The following is a 23,682-nucleotide window of genomic DNA, read 5'->3' as shown; positions in this document are numbered from 1 at the left end:
GGCTCATTCTGTTCATGTGGGGACTCTTTTCCAGCACCTTTTCCAGTTCTAGGATCTCCTTGTTCTTGGGCTTTTGTTGGTTGGCCTGATATTCTGCATAGCACTTGCCTTCTGAGACTAAATCTGCTGTCTCTGGGAGACACTATCTAGTTTTTTTCATAACATGTGAATTTCTTAGTGCATTGGTTTTACTCCATAAATTCCCATAAGCTTGCTTCTTTTATGATGGATTATTTAAGATTACAACAGGGTGTGTAGAATTATATGAGTGCCTGTGTGCCTTCCCTGCAGCCTAAGAAATAGATGTTAGAACACCAGTTAACAGCCCCCACACCTTCCCTGTTGTGTCCTGCTCTTCCACCCCAGCCAAGAATCCAGTTTGTGCATTAGCATTCTCATGTGCCCTTTTTCTTTTTCCCCATTCGATGCGTCCTTCAACCATATAGTGTTGTTTTGCATGTTTATAAACTCTGCACATAGTATTGTCCTGTACACATCCTTCTGGAACATGCTTCTTCACTGACTTTGTGTGAGTATCCTGTTAAAACACATTACCAGTTCCCTTCTTTTGGACACTTATTTCCAATTTTGGCCATTAAATAATGCTATCTTCATATTCCTGTTACTTCCATAGAAACGGGCAAGAATTTTTCCAGCCTAGAGGTTCTTGTCCCACATCCTCACCAATACTGGGTATTGTCAGATTTCTTCCCTTTGCAGTGAATCTCAGAGGTTCTTGTCCCACACATCCTCACCAATACTAAGTATTGTCAGACTTCTTCCCTTTGCTTTGAATCTCAGAGGAGCTTTGCTTTTCAGGGAGCATGAGTATCTCTTCCTATGTTGTTTGGTCATTTACCTCTTCTGTGATTTGTCTGTTCATGGGGTTTCCCTCCTTTTCATTTGGGCTGTTTCTGTTATTGATTTGTAGAAATTCCATATAAATTCTGGGAACATGTAGGTCTTTAATCCAGTGGGAATTAATTTTATGTGAATGACTGGAGGTAAGAATAAATTTTTTCCTGATTTTTTTTATTCTTTTGTTTTCAACATTCCTGGCATTTTGTTTCTAAATACAACCATATATCTGGACTTGTACTTTATAGCAAAATCAGTGCTTTTGTTTTTTTTAAAGAGAAACTATTATATAAGCTATAATAATGGTATAATATAAAATGTATTATGGTATAATAGTTTAGGGATACTTTAATATAAAAAACTACATGTATTTAAAGTGTAAAATTTGGCTACTGCTATGGAATCACTGCTACAATCCAAATACCAAGCATAACTGTCACCTCAAAGTTTCCTTGTGCCTCATTATAGTCCCTATCTCCTATCCTTTTGTCTTTCCCTCCTCCGCAGACTCAGGTACCCACTGCTCTGCTTTCTATCATAGATTTGCTCACATTTTCCAGAGTTAATGTAAGTTAAATATATAGAATGTATACCAGATTCTTTCACTCAACATAATTATTTTTAATTTCATCCATAATGCTGTTTGTATCATAGTTCATTTCTTTTTACTGCTGGATAGTATTCCATTACATAGATAGCACAATTCATTTAACCATTCATCTACTGAAAGACATTTGAGTAGTCTCCAGTTTTGATTAATACAAGTAAAATCAGCATGGATGTTCATGACAAGTCTTTTATTTCTCTTGGATAAATACCCGGAACTGGGAATGGCTGGGTTATAGGATATAGTGTATATTTAACTTTTTACAGTATTCAAAAGCTATTTTCCAAAGTGGCTATGCTATTCACATTCCCACCAGCAAGGTATGAGGGTTCCCGATGCTCCCCATCTTTGCCAAAACTTGGCAAAGAAATAAAAAGTTTCTTATTTTTGTGAGAAAGAGGGAGAGAGTGAGCACATGTGAAGGGGGGGAGAGGGGCAGAGGGAGAGAGAATCTTAGCAGGCTCCATGCTCAGTGTGGATGCAGGGCTAGATCCTACCACCCTGGGATCATGATCTGAGCTGAAATCAAAAGTCGGACACTCAACCTACTGAGCCACCCAACCGACTGAGCCACTCAGGCACCCTGGTGTTGTTTTCATTTTAGACATTTGCATAGCTGTGTAGTGGCATCTGTGGTTTTGCCTGACAGTTTCCTAATGGCTGATGATGATGTTTTCATATGCTTATTTGCCATCTGTACATCTTTGGTAAAATGTCTCTTTGAATCTTTTTCCCATTAAAAAAAAATTGTTTTCTTATATTTTTGTTACGGAGTTCTGAAAGTTCTTCATATATTCTGTATAGAAGGTCATTGTCAGATGTTTCATTTACAGGTATTTTCCCTATGGCTTCCTTTTCTTTTCTTTATTTTGAGAGAGAGAGTGTGTGCAAGGAGAGGGGGAGAGAGAATCCCAAGCAGGTTCTGTGCTGTCAGCACAGAGCTGGACATGCGGCTGAATCTCATGAACTGTGAGCTCATGACCTGAGCTGAAATCAAGAGTTGGACACTTAACTGACTGAACCACCCAGGTGCCCCACCTTTTCAATCTTTTAATAGTCTTTCAAAGAGAAATTCCTAATTTTGATGAAGTCCAAGTTTTTGTCTCACGAATTTCACTTTTGGTAGTGTGTTTAAGAAATATTTGCCTGACTTAAGGTGAAAGAGATTTTCATTTTTTTTTCCTTTTAGAAGTGTTACAATTTTTATTTTATATTCAGCTCTATAATCTGTTGTGAATAAATTTTTATACTTGGTACCACCTCTGGATTTAAGTACATTTATTTTTGCATACAAATACCTAAATTTTCCAGCACCATTTATTGAAAAGGCAACCTGTTGTTTATTGAATCGCCTATTTACCTTTGTGGTAAATGAATTGACCAAATGTGTATGGGTCTATATTTGGATTCTATTTTTTTTTCACTCCTTTTTCTACCTTGATGCCAATACCACACAGTCTTGATTACTGTAGCCTTATAAGTCTGGAGTTCAGACAGTATAAATCTCCAACGTTTTTTTCTTTTTCAAGTTGTTTCAATTATTCTAGGTTCTTTGAATTTCCATATGGATTTAGAATAGCAATTTTCACACACACACCCTACTTGGGATTCTGATTTGGAATGAATTAAATCTACCTCATTTTGGAGAGAATTTACATGGAAATAACACTGCATCACCCAATATGTGAACACAGTATATCCATTTTTATGGGAGTTCTTTTAATTTTTGTCAGCCTTGTTTTATAATTTTTAGTACAGAGGTATTATGCATTTCTACTCAGATTTATCCCTCTATATTTCGTATTTTTTTATACTACAGAAGCTATTTTCACATTGTTTTCAATTGTTGAAAGTACAGAGAAACACAATTAACTTATGGATAATCATCTTGTATCTGGTAAACTTGCATACTTTTTAGTTCTAGTAGCTTTTGTCAAATTCTATAGGATTTTCTAATAGATGATTATGTTATTTGTGAATAAGTATAGTTTTACTTCTTTACATTCAGTATGTCTTTCTTTTTCTTGCCACATTGCACAGGCAAGAACATCCAGTGCAATGATCAATTTAAATGGTGAGAGTGGACATCCTTTCCTTGTTCCTGATCTTATGGGGGAATGCTTTCTCCTAAGTGTAAGTTTTATAGCTGCCCTTTATGAGCACAACAAACTTCTGTTCCTTCTTTGCTAAGAGTTTTTATTGGGAATAGATGTTGGATTTTGTTAAATGTTTTCTGGGCATCTTTTGAGGTGATCATTTATGATCTATTTTTTTTTTAGTCCTTTATAAAGTTTTTAATTTTAGTTAACATACAGTGTTACATTAGTTTCAGGTGTACAATAGAGTGATTCAAAACAATTCCATGTGTCATTCTTGACAAGTGCAGTCCTTTTTTTCTGTTTCAAGTTTATTTAAACTCTAGTTAGTTAACATATAGGGTAATATTGGTTTCAGGAGAATTTAGTGATACATCACTTATATCTAATACCCAGTTCTCATTACAAGTGCCCTCAATATCCACCCATTTAGCCCATCTCCCACCTACCTCCCCTCTGGTAACTCTCAGTTTGTTTCCTAAAGTTAATAGTCTCTGATGGTTTGCCTCCCTCTTTTTTTTTTTCCTTCCTTCCCCTATGTTCATCTGTTTTGTGTCTTAAATTCCACATATGAGGTGAATGGCGTTTTTTTTTTCCCCTTGTTAAATCAGGCTTGTATTTTTGTTAACATAATGCACTGACCTTATTCAGGTTTCACCAGTTTTACCTTCACTCCTTTGTATGTGTGGGTGTATGTTTGTTTAGATCTATGAAATTTTATCCCATGTACATTCCTGTAACTGCCGGTATATCCAAAGATACAGAATAGTTCCATCACAGGGATCCCTTGTGCTGCTCTTTTATAGCCACAGCCAACTCTCTCCCTCCTCCCCTGCCCTGTCTGGCAACTACTAATCTGTTCTCTTTCTCTATGAATTGTCATTTCAAGAATGTTATATAAAAGAAATCATATAGTATGTTAACATTTTGGGATTGCCTTTTTTCATTCAGCATAATTCTCTTGTGATCCATCCAAACTGTAGCATGTACCAATACTTCATTCCTTTTATTGCTGACTAGTATTCCATAGTATGAATGTACCACAGTTTGTTAAACCATCCACCCACTGAAGGATATTTCAGTTGTTTACAGTTTGGGGCTTTTATAGGTGAAGGTGCTTTCAACATTTCTATACGGGTTTTTGTGTGAACCTAAGGCCTTATTTCTGGGATAAATGCTGAAGAGTGCAGTTGCTGAGTCATATAGTAAATAAATGTTTAGTTTTGTTAAAAACAACCATAGCCATGTCTAGAATGGTTACACCATTTTATCTTCCCACTAGCAACGTCTGCATGATTGTTTCTCCACATTCTTGCCAGTATCTGGTATTAGCCCTATTTTTTATTTTGGCCATTCTGACAGATTTCTAGAAATATCTCCTTGGTTAGTAAGAGTGAGGGGTTTAGTGCAAGCAGTTCCTCTCATGGAGAGCTGGGCATATCTGAGTCTGTGCACTGTATAAAGGATTTAGTTTCCTTGGAAAAGAGACTGGTGTTCTCCCTGTGGGTAAAGAGCTTATGAGGCCTCTGGTTATGGGTGGCTGTTGCTGTCATTTTGCAAGGTCTTTGTGGCATGTCCTTGCATCTCTGTTCATTCTTCCCAGACGATCTCTATCCAAAAGTGGTTGGCAGATATGTGTGTGTGTGTGTGTGTGTGTGTGTGTTAAGATCTGATCTGACCACTGAATGGATCTGGCAAAGATGGTCTAACAAGTGAGAGGAAAGAGACAATCTCTTCCTAGGTTGGCTCATGTGAGTGGTTGGCAGGCAAGGGCCCACGGACTCAGGTCTAGGGTGTCCAGCTAAGCATCTTCAGACACTGCATTTTAAGAGGGTAATCCCTGGTAGTTCTTCTCAGCTAAGCAGAGTCATGTAAGGTGGCTGACCACAGGAGCAATGGGTAGATGTGTATCATTACCTAGTGTATTTCTTCTTTTCAGATAGAATTTACTTACAGGAAATGCAAATTCTTAAGTTTGCTAGAGTTCAAACAATGTGTCTATCTCTACAATCCAAACTTTATCAAAATACAGATTACTAGCATTCCAGATAGTTCCTTATGGCCCATTCCAGTAAACTCCCACCCTAACCCTCAGAGGTACCTCTGGTCTTGATTTTATTTCATCATGGATTAATTTTGCCCACTATACAATTTTGCATGAATGGAATGATACGTATTCTTTTGTGTAGGCTTCTTCACCCAGTACAAAGGTTTTGAACTTCATCCATGTCGTTGCATACATTAGTAACCTGTTCCTTTTTAATGCTGCGTGGCTTCCCATCATGTGAATATACAACTATTTATCCTTTCTCCTTGGCAGACACCTTGATGGTTTCTAGTCCTTAGTTATTGTGAAAAAGCTGTTATTAGTAATCTTATGCTAGGTTTTTTGTTTTGGTAAGCCTATGTTTTCATTTCCTTTGGATAAAGACCTAGAGTAACGCCAGGTGTATTAGTTTCCTAGGGTTGCTGTAACAATTTACCACAAACTGAAAGGCTAAAACAAATCTATTCTCACAGTTCAGAAGTTAGAAGTCCAAAATCAACCTGCTGGCAGGGTTGGTTCCTTTTGGAGGTTTGGAGGGAGAATCTGTTCCTCACCTCTCCTGGCTTCTGGTGGTTGCTGGCAATCATTCCTTGGCTTGTTGCTTTGTCAGTCCAATCCATGCCTTGTGACCACACAGCCTTCTTCCTTCTAGGCATCTCTGTATCTAAGTCTCTCTCCTTGTAAGGACACCAGTCATTGGATTAAGGCTCACCCTAATTTGGTATGACCCATTTTAACTTGATCACATCTGCAAAAACCGGATTTCAAAAGAAGTCCTATAGGTAGAAATGGATTTTGGTGGGATACCATTCAATTTGATACACTGGGTCACAGGGTTACAGTATATGCAGTATTATGAGAAATGACTATTTTCCAAACTGGCTGTACCATATTTCACTTCCATGAACACATAAGAAGAGAGTGACATTTGTCTCACAACTTCCCCCACAGTTTTCACCTTATCTGTGATGGATATGTAGTGGTTTCTCAGGGGATCTTTAATTTCCATTTCCCTGATGGTTAAGTGTTGAGCACTTTCTTTGTGCTTTATTCTATATCTTACTTTGTGAAGTATTTATTAAATCTTCTTCCAGTTTATTGCATTTTAAAACTGTTGAGTTCTATGAATTCTTTATTAATCCTGGATACCAATTTGTCATATGTACATTTTGCAAACATTTTCTTAGTCTGAAACCTTTCTGTTCATTTTTTAAAGTTACTTTTGATAAGCAGATGTTTAATTTTGAGGAAGTCTAATTTTTCTCCTTTAAAATTTTTATTGTCATGAAGATAATTTATATTTTCTAAATGCTATATAGTTTTAGCTTTTAAGTCCATGATCCACCTTGAAGTAACTTTTGTATACGGTGTCAGGCAGGAATCAAGATTTTACTCTTTCATATGGATACCCAGTGGCTCTAGCATCAACTGCTGGAAAGACTTGCCTTCCCCTCATTGAATTGCTTTGTTGAAAATCCAATGGCTATGTGTGGGTCTGTTTTACACTTTCAGTTCTATTTCTTCAATAGAATAGCCCTATCCTTAAACAAACCACACTGTATTACTGCAGGACCATCAGAAGTCTTGAAGTCAGGTAGTGGAAGTACTCTCCCTCTCTCTGTAAGTCAGGTAGAAGTTTTTCTTTTTTTTCCCTTTTTTTCTTTTATTTTAGAGAGAGTGAGATTCCAAGCAGGGTCCATGCTCAACCCCCTCCTCCCCCACCCCCCGACATGGGGCTTGGATGATCCCATGACCCTGGGCCAAAATCCAAGCCAAAATCAAGAGTCAGATGCTCAACCAATGGAGCCACCCAGGTACCCCTAATTTTTCTTTTTAAAGACTGCTCTGGGTAGTGTAGGTCCTCTGCATTTCCACTTAAATTTTAAGATCAGTTTCTCATAAAATTTGGGGTCTTTTGTGGTTCCACATAAATTTTAGGATTGTTGCTGTTGGTATTTGATAGGTATTGCATTAAATGTGTAGATTGCTTTGGGTAGTATAGACATTTTGACAGTATTTGTTCTTCCAATGTGTGAGCATGGAATGTTATTTTCATTTCCTTATGTTGTCTTTAATTTCTTATATTAGTTTTATAGTTTATAAAGTTTTTTATAAATAGTTTTTAATAGTTTTTTATAGTTTATAGTTTTTTATAAATATAGTTTATAGAATTTTATAGTATAAAATTCTTATATTAGCTTTATAGTTTTCAGGCACCTCTCAAGTTTATTCCTAGGTATTTTACTGCTTTTGGTGCAATTGTAAATAGGATGGTTTTCTTAATTTCTCTTTCTGCTGTTTCATTATTGGTGTATAGAAATGCAACAGATTTCTGCACATTGCTTTTGTATCCTGCAACTTCACTGAATTCCTTTATCAGTTCTAGTAGCTTTTTGGTGGAGTCCTTAGGATTTTCTATGTATACTCTCCTGTCACCTATGTTATTAGACAACATACAGAAAAGGAATTCAAATTGGTAAGTAGTAAAAGCTTTATTTCTTCCTTACCAGTTTGAATTCCTTTTCTGTATGTTGTCTAATTACTGTGGCTAGTACTTCCAATGTTTTGTTGAATAAAAGTGGTGAGAGTGGACATCCTTGTTTTGTTCCTGACCTTAGGGGGAAAACAGTTTTTACCCCATTAAGGATGATGTTTACTGTGGGTTTTTTATATATGGCCTTTATTATGTTATATTCCCTCTAAACCTACTTTGTTGAGGGTTTTTATTATGGATGGATGCTTTACTTTTACAGATAATTTTTCTGTCTACTGAAATATGATTTTTATACTTTCTCTTATTGATGTGATGTATCAAATTGATTGATTTGCAAATACTGAATCACCTGTGAATCCTGGGAATAAATCACTTGATCTTGGTGAATGATTTTTTAAATGTATTGTTGGATTCTCTTTGCTAGTACTTTGTGAAGGATTTTTGCATCTATGTTCATCAGAGATATTGGCCTGTAGTTCTTTTCTTTGGTGGTGTCTTTATCTGGTTTTGCTATCGGGTATACTGGCCTCCCAAAATGAATTCGAGAATAGGTTAACTCTTCTTTAAATGTATGGTAGAATTTGCCTGTGAAGCCATCTGGTCCTGGACTTCTGTTTGTTGGAAGTTTTTGATTATTGATTTCAATCTCCTTGCTGATAATTGGTCTCTTCAGATTTTCTATTTCTTCCTGCTTCAGTTTTGGTAGGTTATATGTTTCTAGGAATTTATCTGTTTCTTCTAGGTTGTCTAACTTGTTGGCATGTAGTTTTTCATAACATTCTCTTACAGTTTGTGTTATTGTTGGTTACTATTTCTCCAACTTGTGATTTTTTGTTTTTTGTGTTTTTTTTTGAGGAGTTTGACTAGAACCTTTTCAGTTTTCTTGATGTTTTCAAAGAACCAGCTCCTGGTTTCACTGTTCTTTTAGTTTCTGTATCACTTATTTCTGCTCTAATTTTTATTCTTTCCTTCCCTCTGCTGGTTTTGGGTTTTGGTTGTTCTTTTTCTATCTCCTTCAGGTGTAAGATTAGGTTGTTTGAGATTTTTCTTGCTTCTTGATGTATTATAAACTTCCCTCTTAGAACAACTCTTGCTGCATTCCTAAAGTTTTTGGACCATTGTGTTTTCACTTTCATTTGTTTCCATGTACTCTTTGATTTATTCTTTGATTTCTTGGTTGACCCACTTATTGTTTAGTAGCATAGTATTTAACCCTCATGTATTTGTGGTCTTTCCAGATTTTTTATGGTTTTTAGTTTCATAGGGTTGTGGTTGAGAAAAATGCATGGTATGACGTCAATCTTTTTAAATTTGTTGAGACTTGTTTTGTGGCATAATATGTGATCTATTTTGGAGAACATTCCATGTGCACTTGAAAAGAATGTGTATTCTATCTTGTTTTAGGGTGGAATGTTCGGAACATATGTTAAATCCATCTGTTCCCATGTGTCATTCAAAGCCACTGTTTTCCTTGTTGCTTTTCTGTGTTTGGATGATCTGTCCATTGGTGTAAGTGGGATATTAAAGTCCCCTACTGTTATTGTATTACTATAACATAGTTCCTTTATGTTTGTTATTAACTGTTTTACATAGTTGGGTGTTGCCATATTGGGTGCATAACTATTTACAATTGCTAGATCTTGTTGGATTGTCCCTTTTATTATTATATAGTGTACTTGTCTTTTTACAGACTTTGTTTTATAGTCTGTTTTGTCTGATAGAAGTACTGCTACCCCAAGCTTTCTTTTGACATCCATTTGCATGATATTCTCTATCCCTTCACTTTGAATCTTCATGTGTCTCCAGGTCTGAAATGAGCCTTTTGTAGGCAGCATATAGATGGGTTTTTTTTTTTTAATGTATTCTGTCACCCTTCTGTCATTCTTTTGATTGGAGCATTTATTCCATTTACATTGAAAGTAATTATTGACAGTTATGTATTGCCATTTTGTTACTTGTTTTGCGGTTATATTTGTAGTTTTTTTTTTTCAACGTTTATTTATTTTTGGGACAGAGAGAGACAGAGCATGAACGGGGGAGGGGCAGAGAGAGAGGGAGACACAGAATCGGAAACAGGCTCCAGGCTCTGAGCCATCAGCCTAGAGCCTGACGCGGAGCTCGAACTCACGGACCACGAGATCGTGACCTGGCTGAAGTCGGACGCTTAACCGACTGTGCCACCCAGGCGCCCCAGTAGTTTTCTGATTCTTTTGTGGTTTGTTGGTTTTCTTTAGTGATATATTTAGATTCTTTATGTTTTGCTTATCTATTACTTTTTTTTTTTTTTTGTGGTTACCATTCAGTTTATATCTAACATTTTCTGCATCTGTAGCAGTCTATGTTAAGCTGAGGGCTGCTCAATGTTAAACTCATTCTTTACTCCTTCCCTCCATGTTTTAGATACATGGTGTCCCATTTTATATCCTTTTATGAATGTCTTGACTGATTTTTTACAGAAATACTTATTCTTACTATTTTTGTGTTTACTTTTCACACTCTCACTTATCAACTTTCCTTTCCACTGAAAGAATTCCCTTTAACATTTCTTGCAGGTCTGGTTTAGTGGTCACAAACTCCTATAGTTTTTGTCTGGGAAATTCTTGTTCTCTTCTTCTATTCTGAATGATGGCCTTGCTGGATAGAGTATTCTTGGCTGCAGATATTTCCCTTTTAGCATTTTGAGTACATCATGTCAACCCCTTCTGGCCAGCAAGTTTCTGCTAAAAAATCTAACAGCCTTATGGAGTTTCCCCATGTACCTGTCCTCTTTTCTCTTGCAATCTCTAAATTCTTTACCACTGTTTCTTGCTATGTGTCTTGGTGCAGACCTCCTTGGGTTGATTTTGTTGAGGGATCTCTGTGCCTCCTGAATCTGGATTTGTTTCCCTCCCGATTTAGGAAATTTTCAGCTATTACTTCTTCATATAGATTTTCTATCCCCCCCCCTTCTTCTGGGATCCCTATAATGTGAATGTTACTATGCTTGATGGTGTCACTGACTTCCCTAACGCTATTCTCATTATGGAGTATTTGTCTCTCATTACTCTATCCTCCAGGTTGCTGATATATTCCTTTCCTTCCTGTTGCCTATTCCATCTGTTGTATTTCTGGTTTCATTTATGGAGTTCTTCATCTCTGATACGTTATTTTTTATCTCGGTGTTAAGAATCTCACTGATGTCCTCCATTCTTTGCTCAAGTCCAGTGAGTATCTTTATGGTCATTAATTTAAATTCTCTTAGCTCTCCTACTGTGTTTTTATCATGGTCTTTCATTTGGGACATATTCCTCTGTCTCATCTTGTCTGTTTCTATGTGTTAGGAAAGTCTGCAATGTCTCTTGCTCTTGAAAGCAGTGGTTCTATGAAGAAGAGGTCCTGTAGTGTCCCCTGTTCACCAGGAGCTGGCGCTTCAGGGGTGTCTCCTATGTGTGTTGCTTGCATCCTACTATTGTGTCTGAGTAGCTTTTCTTTTCAGTCCAGACTTCACTCATTCTGCCTGTTATGGGCTGTGCCTGCTCTGTGGTGTTAGGGAGACTGAATCAGGCTGGCTCTGAAAGTGGAGTGACCGTACGAGGGCTCAAGAGTGGGATGGCAGTATTAGCAAAATTTGCATTGAGCCACTAGTCCTAGGCTATAGATGCCATAAAGCACGGTGGTGGCTAGGAGCGTGGTGCACATTGGCAGTGGCGAGGGGTAACGCGAGCAGCTGAGGTGGCAACAACGGGCACATGGCAGTTGACATGTGATAGACGGTCATGGCATGTATGATGTTAACAAAATCTGCATTGAGCCATGTGTCCTAGGCTAATCCCCCAAAGCAAGGCAACAGCCAGGAGTGCAGAGCCCAGGAGTGGCTGTGACCTGGGGTTCTGCAGGAACTGGGCAGGGCATGTACACTACATTAGCAAAATTTGCACTGAGCTGCTAATCCTAAACCAGATCCCCCAAAGAAATGCAGGCCAGAGGGCCATGGCACACAGGGTATTAAAAGAATTTGTGATAAGCCCAGGGCCAAGGCCAGCAGGATGAGCACGTCCTCAGGAGAATACATGGACATGGCACAGTGCTAGCAAGTGTCCGTGCAGCCCCACTTCCCACAGGTGGCCCCGTGTTTATGCTGGGGGAAGGAAAATGTCACCTGCCAGTTCCTTTGTTCCCAGAGAAGTCTCCTCAGCACACTCCAAAATCAGCATAAACAGATCTCCCTCCTGTTGTGCAAGCTGTCGCTTCTGTGTTGACTCTCCTTGGGCTGCACTTTAGGGGCAGGCCCTGGTTATCACTCACCCAGTGCTGAAGTGGTTGACTTTTAAAGCTCTAGGTTCCAAATCCCACTGGGTATACAAACTCACAGAATTCAGCTCCTCTAGTTTTCCGGGCAGGATGCTATGGGGATTTCCTTTTTCTGTGTGGGCTTCCCATCCCCATGACCACAGCTCCTCATTGCTCCTTTTGGGCAGCTCCTGACGACCGTTTCTGTCCTTCATAATCTCTCAGAGGTGGCTGCTCTCTGTTTAGTTGTGGAGTCTGTTCTGCCAGATCACTCTCCAGTTTACTGATGTGAATGTGAGTGACACCTCGTTGTAAACATGGGATGGGGTGAGCTGAGGTCCTCCTACTCCACCATCTTGCGCTCCCTGCCCCCATGAGTCACGTTGTTTCTTAGTGGAAGCATATATACATTTGTGGATTAACGTTTGCATTAGCATTGATTATGTCTTGCAAGTGAACTGCATTGGTGGAAATGTGTAACTCTAATGGCAGCAGTTTATAGGGCTGGGCTGGTGTTAGAGCTGCCTCATCATGTGTATCTTCTGTGTTGTAGTAAGATGTGCAATAATGTGTCAGCAAAGGATGGAAAGTAGGTCTGTAAAGGAAGTCTTGGTTGTGAGAACAGCGGAGCAATGACTGCTGGGCAGGTACAACCAACCTTTCACAAGGTGCCTGTAGTGATTCTGACCAACATTTTCTCTCCAGCAGGACCAGGAACAGAATTCCAGCCCTGTGTCCATTCCTGCCCGGTGGCCTTTTCCAGTCCACAGTTCCTTCAACAGTACGTGCTGTGCGGTCACCTTCCTCAGATCTTCCCAAGCTCATATGCAGGAAGCCCCATCTCAACGGAAGCTCCAAGCTGCTCAAGTGAACAAGGAGATGAGGAAGAGATAGAAGGGAGACTTGAGCTGAGTGGGGTTTCCGGGGTGCTCTTCAGATCCTCTCAGGGTCGCCCAGTAGACTGGGTAGAAGGCAAAAGAGCTGGGGGAGTAGACCAGGGGATGTGTCCTGAAGAAACAGACCTTTCAGCATCTGGAGCAGCCATGTGTGGGAAATACAGACTGGGACTTGGTCCCAAATCCAGTCTCTTAAGCCTCCAGAAACATCACGTATGTCCTGAATGTGGCAGAGGCTTCTGCCAGAGGTCAGACCTCACCAAGCACCAAAGGACACACTCAGGAGAAAAGCCTTACAGCTGTAGGGAGTGCGGGCGAGGCTTTGGCCGCAAGTCCTCCCTCACCATCCACCAGAGGAAACACTCAGGGGAGAAGCCTTATGTGTGTCGGGAGTGTGGCCGCCACTTCAGGTACACGTCCTCACTTACCAACCACAAGAGGATACACTCTGGGGAGAGGCCCTTCGAATGTCAGGAATGTGGGCGAGGCTTTCGCCAAAAGATCGCCCTGATCCTGCACCAGAGGACACACTTGGAGGAGAAGCCCTTTGTGTGTCCCGAGTGTGGGAGAGGCTTTTGCCAGAAGGCATCGCTCCTCCAACACCGAAGCTCACATTCGAGTGAAAGACCCTTCTTGTGCCTTGAGTGTGGGCGTGGTTTCAGGCAGCAGGCACTGCTCCTCAGTCACCAAGTCACACACTCAGGGGAGAAGCCTTATATCTGTGCTGAATGTGGGCATGGCTTTCGCCAGAAGGTCACCCTCGTCAGACACCAGAGGACACACACAGGGGAGAAGCCTTACCTGTGCCCTGAGTGTGGCCGCGGCTTTAGCCAGAAGGTCTCCCTCATGGGACACCAGAGGACACATACAGGGGAGAGGCCTTACCTGTGCCCTGAGTGTGGGCGTGGCTTTGGCCAGAAGGTTACCCTCATCAGACACCAGAGGACACATACAGGGGAGAAGCCTTACCTGTGCCCGGAGTGTGGACGTACCTTTGGCTTCAAGTCGCTTCTCACCAGACACCAGAGGACACACTCAGGGGAGGCGACTGATGTGTACAGAGTGTGTGAGCAAGGACTGGGCCAGAAGTCTCACTTCACCTCTGACCAGAGGACACACTCAGGGGAGAAGCCGTGCGTGTGCAGTGAGTGTGGGCGTGGCTTCGGCTTCAGGTCGGCCCTCATCAGACACCAGCGCACCCACTCAGGAGAGAAGCCGTATGTGTGCAGGGAGTGTGGCCGAGGCTTCAGCCAGAAGTCTCACCTCCACAGACATAGGAGGACCAAGTCTGGCCATCGCCTCCCACCTCAGGAGCTGCTCTCCTGACCTTTCCTTTCCTCACGGTTGTGAAGATGGCAGAAAGCACTAGGAAATGTTCCACTTTCTTCAAATGCAGTGGAGGGAAAAAAAGTGTTTTCAATGATTGTAAGATCACTAATTTATGGTTTATTTTCTGTACTAGCGATGGCTTTGATTTGCTAAAGCTGCCATTAAAAAAACGCCACAAACTTGATGGCTGAAGAACAGTTTTCACACAGTTCTTGGCACTGAAGTCCAGGATCAATGTGTGTACTTTGGTTTCTACTGAAGCCTCTCTCCTCAGCTGGCAGATGCCCGCCTTCTTACTGTGTCCTCACATGGCCTTTGTGCATGCTCTTTCCTGGTGTCTCCCCCTCTTCTAAGGATACCAGACTTACTAGGTTAGAGCCCCCAATCTATGACCAAATAAGGTTGCATTGGGGGGTTCTGGCTTCAATGTATGAATTTGGAACAATTCAGTCCATAATAATCCTCCAAACCCCCAAAATTCATGTTCTCACATCCATAGAATATTTTAAAACATTTTTTAACGTTTATTCATTTTTGAGACAGAGAGAGACAGAGCATGAATGGGGGAATGTCAGAGAGAGAGGGAGACACAGAATCTGAAACAGGCTGCAGGCTCTGAGCTGTCAGCACAGAGCCCTATGCGGGGCTCAAACTCACAGACCGCGAGATCATGACCTGAGCCGACGTCAGACGCCCAACCCACTGAGCCACCCAGGCGCCCCTCACATCCATATTCTTAAAAGCTCCCAAAGTGCTGACCCATTCCAGCACTGACTCTATCCAAAATCTCATGTAAATCAAGTGTGGGTAAGGTTAGGGGTATATTTCATTTTGAGGCAAAGTTCCTCTCCAGCTGTGAATCTGTGAACCAGACAAGTTACCACAGATGTAGAATTTGCATTCCTTTCCACAGGGGGAAAGAAGAAAAAATTGATGGGTCTCAAGCACATCTTATGACCTAGCAAGCAAATTCTGTTACGTTTTATGGCTTGAGAAAATTCTCTGGTTGGATGCTCTGCCCTCTGGTCCTGCTGTTGTAGCAGCATGCAGCCCCTGTGAGACCATGGAGGCATTCACCCTCTGAGCCCACTGTGGGGATGGCAGACCTGGTATGTTTCACCATGAGGGTCACTGTTTCCTCCTCTTGGTGGATAACACCACAGAGGTCCGACACCTGACCTTCACTGTGTCCCATCTACATATCCTTAGTTGAGCCACACAGTTTCCACTGAGGGTTGACTGGTTCCAAACTAATCTCTATCAAATGACTGTCCAGCAACACCACTGGTATTTTCTCCAGAACTTGCTTTCTCATTTTGCAATATGGACAGGCTGAGAATTCTCTATATCTTCAAGTTCTGGCTTCTTTTTGCTGAACACTTCCTTCGATTCACCTCCCTTGTCACATTTTTCTATGAGAAGAAACAGGTTACACCTTCCATCACTTTGCTAGGAATTTGTCACTTCTGTTACTTAAGATTTCTACCTTGTACCAAACACTGGGACACAACTTGGCCACATTCTTTGCTGCCATATATATGTAAATAAATAACAAGGAATGCCTTTCCTTAAGTTTCCAGTAATGTTCCACATTTATGTCTGAGGCAGAATCACTTCTAATGCCCCTATTCCTACCATAGTCTCTTTCAAGCAACCCCAGCTTTCTCTACCAAGCACCTCAAAGCTCTTCTATCCTCTACCCATCACCCAGCTCTAAAACCACCTCCATAGTTTTTCATATATACTATGATAACACACCACTCTCAGTACCAAAACTGTATTCTTTTGTCAGGGCTACCATAACAAAACCAGAGACAGGAAGTCCAAGATCACCCTGACCTACTGAAGCCTCACCTCCTGGCTGGCAGATGGTGTGCTCTCCTCACATGGTATTTCCCTTCCCTGTATGTGTGCCAGAAAGCGAGTGAGCTCTGGTGTTTCTTACTCTTATAAGGATGCCAGGCCTAGCAGACGAGGGCTTCATCCTTACATCATTTAACTTTCATTACTTCCTTCGGTCCTGTACCCAAACACTGTCACATTAGGGAAAAGACTTCATCAAGGACTTTTGGGGAAAATTCAGTTCATAGCACTCTGCTCTCTGGACTCCCCCAAATTCCTACCTGGCCCTCAACCCCTGCCATTAAGGGTCATGACCTTTCCTTTCCCATGAGTGTGAAGCCAGCAGGAAGCAATGGGCAGTGCTGCACTTTCTTCAAGTGGAATGCAAGAAGCATACTGGTCCTTTCAACGGCTGAGGAGAGAGGGGAGCTGGACATGGCTGCTTTCTAAACCCTCCTCCACATCTGGAGACCCATCTCCCTTACCGATAGACACCATGGGGATCCTGACGCATTAGCAGCTCAACCTGTGAAGCTTTTTCTTCTTTGGGGCCAGAGCATCCCTTCTATCTGGAGACACCAAGTAGTCTGTTTGAGGGAAACTCCTTCCATACTCTAATACCAGCAGTGAAAAGTGGGAGGAATAGTGGTACCAAATAAGTCAAGTAGACCTAAATAGCATTGCAAGAACTCTGAAAGCTACACTGTCATTGGATCAAACAGAGCCCACAAAAGTAGGCTGCAATTGGGGAGGTACCCTTTAAAGCAGGGTGACTGCCTGCCTGGTCACCCTGTTTAAATGAAAGGTTTAGAGAGGACCTGGAGTTTCTTAACAGCTAAATGTACAGAATGCAATAAAAAGTTACTCATCATTCTAAGAACCAGGAAAACACAACTAAAATGAGAAAAGACAATCAAATGACATCAACACTGAGATAAGCATGACAATGGAACTGTCTGACAGGGATATCGAGGCAGCCATCATAGAAATGCTTCAAGCAATCACAAGTTCTCTTGAAACAAATGAAAAAAGTACAGTATCTCAGCAACAACAAAAAATAGAAGTTACACCAAAGTTGAAGGGGAAATTGTTAAATTAAAAACTAGACAACGGGCGCCTGGGTGGCTCAGTCGGTTAAGCGTCCGACTTCAGCTCAGGTCATGATCTTGCGGTCCGTGAGTTCGAGCTCCGCGTCGGGCTCTGTGCTGACGGCTCAGAGCCTGGAGCCTGTTTCAGATTCTGTGTCTCCCTCTCTCTCTGACCCTCCCCCATTCATGCTCTGTCTCTGTCTCAAAAATAAATAAACGTTAAAAAAAAAACTAGACAACAAATTTAAAAACTATTTGGACGGGCTTAAGGGTAGAGTTGTTATGGCACAAAATGGAATTGGGGAGAATTTGAGGGCAGATCAATTGAATTCAGCCCATCTGAACAATGGAGAAAAAAGACTGAGAAAAAGAGCCAGAATCTTTGGGAGAAAAACAAAAAAAGCTAACATGTGTCATCAAAGTCCTAGAAAGTAAGAAAAGAAGTGGAATTGAGAAAATATTTGAAGAAATATTTTTAAGAAATGCCCAGAAATATCCCATATTTGGCAAGAAACATAAATATACAGATTCAAGAAGCCAAATGAATACTAAATAAAACAAATCCTAAGAAATCTACACTAAGACATCATAATTAAAATTTTGAAATCTAAAGGAAAAAAAAAATCTTGAAAGCAACCCCAGAGAAATGACTTACTACCCATAGGGGGACAGCAATTCAAATGAGAGCAGATTTCTCAGGAAATCACGGAGGTCACAGGAAGGTGGCACAACATTTTTCTTCGAAGTCCTAAAAGAAGACTGTTGACTGCAGAGTGAATATCTACCAAAACTATCCTTCAAAAATTAAGGTAGAATTAAGCACATTCCCAGGGAAAGAAAACTAAGAATTTGCTGCTAGCGGACCTGACCTTGAAAAATGGCTAAAAGGAAATTCTTCAAATAGAGAAAATGATAAAAGAAACACTGGCACATCAGGAAGGAAGAAAAAATCATGGAAAGAGCAAAAATAGAACTATATAAATTGGCATCCTTCCACCCACAGGTTTTTAAAATCAAATGTGGTAAGTTGTAATATCAATCGATACTCTAGACAATGACTTAAAAGTGGGGACAGTAATAAAGGGGCCTAAACAAAAGTAACATTTTCACACTTCACTCCAAGTGATAATATACTGATATACTGTGATAAGGCACATGTGTATTGTAATACCCACAGGAACCACTAAGAAAATTATACAAAGAGATACACTAAAAAACATGAGGAATGGATCTAAATGGAATCTTAAACAAATAACCCACAGAAAAGCAATAAAAGAGATACAGAAAAATAAGATCTAGGGAAAACAAATTTTAATTCATTAATAAAATGGCCAACTTAAGCCCTAACATAGCAGCAATTACTTTATTATCTAGACATTGGTTCTAATTACGCTAATCAAAAGACAAAGATTGCGAAGGTGGATTCAAAAGAAAAAACAAAACAAAACCACGCAACCATGAATTTTAAAAGGCATTAAGTTCCCATATTAATATCAAATATAGTAGACTTCACAGCAAAGAAACTGACTAGAGACAAAGAGGGATGTTATATAGTAATAAAGGAATCAATCCACCAGGAAGGTATAACAATCCTAAATGTGAATGAACCAAATAACAAAATGCATGAAGCAAAAACTGATAGAGCTGAAACAGAAACTGAGAAAATTCATCATAATCATTGAGGACTTCCACACTGCTCTCTCAGGAGCTGAGGACTACAGAACAAATATCAGCAAGGATGCAGTAAACCTGAACACCATGATCAAGAACTAGGATCTGACATATAGATCATTCCATCCAAAAACAACAGAATGTTTTTCAAACACCATTCACCAAGACAGTCCATACATATCCTGACTCATAAGACACACCTAAATTTAAAATAATTGAAATCATATATTTTTCTTTTGTTTTTAGTTTTTTTTTTAATTTATTATTAATTTTGAGAGAGACACAGCGTGAGTGGGAGAGGGGCAGAGAAAGAGGGAGACAGAGAATCCCGAGCAGGCTCCACATTGTCAGCATGGAGCCCAGTTTGGGGCTCAAACTCACAAAACCATGAGATCATGACCTGAGCTGAAACCAAAAGTCAGATGCTTAAATGACTGACCTGCCCAGGCTCCCCATAAGGAGTATATTCTTTAGCTACAATGGAATCAAACTAGACATCAATAACAGAGACAAAAGGAAAACTTACAAAGACTCTGAAATTTAACAACATAGTACTAAACCATGGTCAAACAGGAAGATGTTTCATAGGAAATAATTAACAAATATACTGCAGTGAATGAAAATGAAATACAACATAGCAAATTAAGGGATGCAGCTAACACCATGAGAAGAAAACTGATAGCACTAAATGTTCACATTATACATACAAAAATGATTCAAATCAGTGACAGAAGTTTATACTAAAGAGCTTAAAAAGTGGAGCAAAGTAAACCCAAAGAAAGCAGATGGACAGAAATATTAAAAACAAAAATCAGTGTAGTTCACATAGAAGAATAATGGAGGGAACAAAATGCCGGTTCTCCAAAAAGTAAAATAAACTTGACTAACCTTTTGTACGAATGACACAAATTAGAGCATAAATACAAATCATCAAAGTCAGGAATAAAGTAGGATATCTGTTACTACAGATCCTGTAGCCATCAAAAGGGTAACAAGGGAGTGCTATGAACAATTTTTACTACGGTCATGAACTATGTATCTTTGGAGTGGACAAACTCCTCAAAAAACACATCTGAAAACTCTAAATCAAATAGATAGAATCTGAGTATTTACATAACCACTAAGAAAACTAAATTCATAGTATCATTCTTTTTATACATGGTTGGGTTCTATTTGCTAATGTTTTTGAGGATTTTTGCATTCATTTTCAGGAGATATTGGTCTCTCGTTTTACACTTAAACATTGTCTGCTTTGGGTATCAGGGTAGAACTGGCCTCACGAAATAAGTTAGGAAATATTCCTTCCTCTTTTCTGGAAGAGATTGCACAGCATTGGTATTCATCCATCCATCCAATCCAAATGCTGGGTAAATTACTCCAATGAAACCATCTAGGCCTGGTTTCTTTTTCAGGAACTTTTAAGATCTACAACTGCTCTTGTGCTAACTTTTCAGGCCAATAAGCACTTCAGTAATTGTAAATAAACTCAAAACTTTACAAAGGAGAAAAAAATTAATGTGTAGGGCCCCATAAGCACCACATTTCTAATAAAGTCCACTGACCTTATATCAACCAGGGCAGAGCTGAACGCCACAAGGGAAGTTTGTGTAGTGGTGTGTTTTGGAGGTTCAGAACAGAGAACGTGGATCTTCCCAATTCCAAGCAACTGTGGTGCTGCTTCTATTCCATTTGGGAACAAAAAGTCCAATCACCTTTTTTAAAATGGTGGAAACATGGGAAACAATTTTTTCTTCTATTAAATCCCCCAAATCTTTTGGAGGCTCTGGCCTATGGTTGGTCTAGCTGAGCACAAAACAGAGGGTCTTTTGTAGGAAGATTCTGGTTTCCTTCGCAAGCCACTATTTATTCACTCTTGGGTCTCCTGATGGGATAGGGTTTGCAATCAGCACTGCCCCCTCTCTGGGTCCCTGGCTCCATTCCAGAAGGAATCAGACTGAAGTGTGCTGAGAACTCTCAGAAGAAATGGTCCAGATAGAGAAAAGGTGGCACAAACGGTCACAGGACTCCAGGATATTGGAGGCCAAGCACACGACTCACATTTATTCTGTCCACAGGACAATTATTTGTCACCCTTGAAACTGGTCATAATAACATCTACCATTTAGGTTTTTTGTTTAAGAAATAAGTGAGACAACATGTAGAATGTTCAAGGTATAGAGGGAAATCAACAAATATTAGAAACCTCCCATTGCTAACTTTAGCTCTTCTATAACAAATTGTAAAGTAAAAACTTTAGGGGTTTTTCCCCTTAAATAAAACATCAGGTTCCCTGGAATAGGACACACTGTGCTAACGTATATACCCACTCCCCAACACAGAAATTCTAGAAAATCATACAGTTTTGATACAAAACTTATGTTGAAAAATGGAAATCATCAAATAAAACATGAACAAAAATCCAAAATCAAAACATTGGAGCTGACCTTACAACATTTTCTTAGACCAAAATACGATAAAATTACAAATAATAAAAAACGTCTTAGAAAACAAAATTCTATTAACACATCAGAAATGAAATCATAGTGTAAATCTAATAATGTTTGTAACTGAGTAACACTAAACCCAATATATATATCAGAGAACTAAAATGTTAAAGGGATATCAATAGCCAAGATGACATCATTAGACACTAATATTTGGAGGAAATGAGCATTTCCCTCAGAAAGTCAGAAAAATAACAGGTAAATGCTCAAGGAAAAAGAACATAGAAAACATGAAAGATAATAGTAGAAACTAAATGAAACAGAAAACAAAAAAAACTTCAGTGTATTAGGATTCTCCAGAGTAACGGAACCAATAGATTTATGTGTGTTTTTTAAGGAATTGGCTCATATGATTCAAGGGTAGCAGTTCTGAATCTGTAGGACAAGTCAGGAGGCTGAAAACCCAGTGAGAGGTATGCTTGGGGGCACAAATGAACAACAACAACAGAAACAGAGATAGACTCAGATATAGAAAACAAACTCATGATTCCCAGAGGGGAACACAGGCAAAAACAAACAAAAATGATGCTTAGGACATAACTTACCTGGGAAACCTTGGTTTTCGCTGTTATGGCCTTGAAATCACTGGATGAGGCTCAGCCACACTTTCAAAGAGTAATCTCTACTTAAAGTCAACTGATGGTAGGTAGATGTTAATTACCATCCACAAAATGCCTTCACACAAATACCTAGATTTGTGTTTGATTAAATAACTAGGTACTACAGTGTAGCCAAGTTAACACATAGAACTATCTATCACAGCCCACCCCTTGTCAACACCTATATACATCTCCTTAAACCATACTTAATCTCCAAATAAAAACAACAACAAAGTCATTCTGCCTAACATGATACAACTCCTTTGCAGGGAAGTGGTAGTTCCTTTTTGGTTATATGGAGTTCATTGGTCATGTGGCTGAATCTGGTATTTACACCTACCTTATTCCCCTACCCATTCCGTATTTTCTTTGCCAAATGAAGTGACCCAAACTTTCATTTTTGAATGGGCCATTAGTTCTAGCTGAATTATAATTTTCCATGGACTTTAATCACAGGATGAATGACATCTTTATGTCTTGAATCACACCTTTATGTCTTAGGTATCTCCTCTGTTCTGGACCCTTTCTTCCTTAACTCTATTGTGTAGTAGCAGCCCAATTTCTCCTTAATAATCAGGATCAGTCACCCCACCCAGTATGGTGTCCTCCTTTTTTGCCTATTGAGAGGCATGAGGATCTGAAAGTAGCAATTTCCAGGTCAGTAGAATTACTGCTGTCTCCTAGTCGGAGCAAAATTTTTGACAAATCTCTATGGCTAATAGTGAGCAGAACTACTTTCACTTCCACCCCTTGATTCCTGGACCAGTGAATCCTGGCTGTGGGAGAAACATCACTATATACTGAAGGCAGATTTACAGCATATATAGCTTCTGGGAGTACACTGTACTGACCCTGCAAAGTATTGCCATCTAGCCTGGCACTATAAATGAGTTTTTAAGAGGCCAATTAATTGTTCTATCAAGGCAACTGCTTCAGGATGGTGGGGAAATGGTAAGACCAGTGAATTCCATGTGTTAGCCCATTCCCTCTTCATTTGCTGTGAAGTGAGTTCCCTGACCAGAAGCAATGCTGTATGGAATACCATGATGGTAGATAAAACATTCTGTAAATCCACAGATGATAGTTTTGGCAAAAGCAGTGCATGCAGGGAATGCAAAACCATATCTAATAGACTAAGTGTCTATTCCACTAGGAACAAAGCACTGATCCCCCATGATGGGAGACAAACTGTACAGTGTTCTGGTTTCCACAGGACTATGTTATTGTTTTGTTTGAGTAATTCTATGGACTGTAAAGAAACTGAAACCTACTTCTCATGAATAAGGCACTATGCCTAGTCTTTATGAAAAGGAAGGTTGTTTGACAGGACAAGAGTGGAGAGGAGACCTTGCCAGTATACTATATGAGGTCCTGATGGCTTC

At 39.9% G+C, this 23,682-nt stretch overlaps 1 protein-coding gene across 21 annotated transcripts in view; it reads left to right on the top strand.

Annotated features, from left to right (window-relative positions):
* ZNF169 (zinc finger protein 169) overlaps positions 1-14,780 on the top strand; it is a 59,964-nt gene extending 45,184 nt beyond the window's left edge. For 19 of the 21 annotated variants that reach the window (XM_053205379.1, XM_053205391.1, XM_027041237.2 and 16 more), the window contains one exon: positions 13,077-14,780. In XM_053205379.1, coding sequence (XP_053061354.1) covers positions 13,077-14,593 — 1,517 coding nt within the window. In that variant the 3' untranslated portion in view covers positions 14,594-14,780. The remainder of the gene's footprint in view (positions 1-13,076) is intronic. The other 2 variants (XM_053205395.1, XM_053205381.1) reach the window with 1 other exon arrangement.
* Positions 14,781-23,682: the final 8,902 nt, after the last annotated feature.

Source organism: Acinonyx jubatus, chromosome D4 (genome assembly GCF_027475565.1).
Source record: "Acinonyx jubatus isolate Ajub_Pintada_27869175 chromosome D4, VMU_Ajub_asm_v1.0, whole genome shotgun sequence".
Taxonomy (NCBI): Eukaryota; Metazoa; Chordata; class Mammalia; order Carnivora; family Felidae; genus Acinonyx; species Acinonyx jubatus.
The sequence above is the reverse complement of the archived record's forward strand: the minus strand, read 5'-3'. Positions and strand labels throughout refer to the sequence as shown.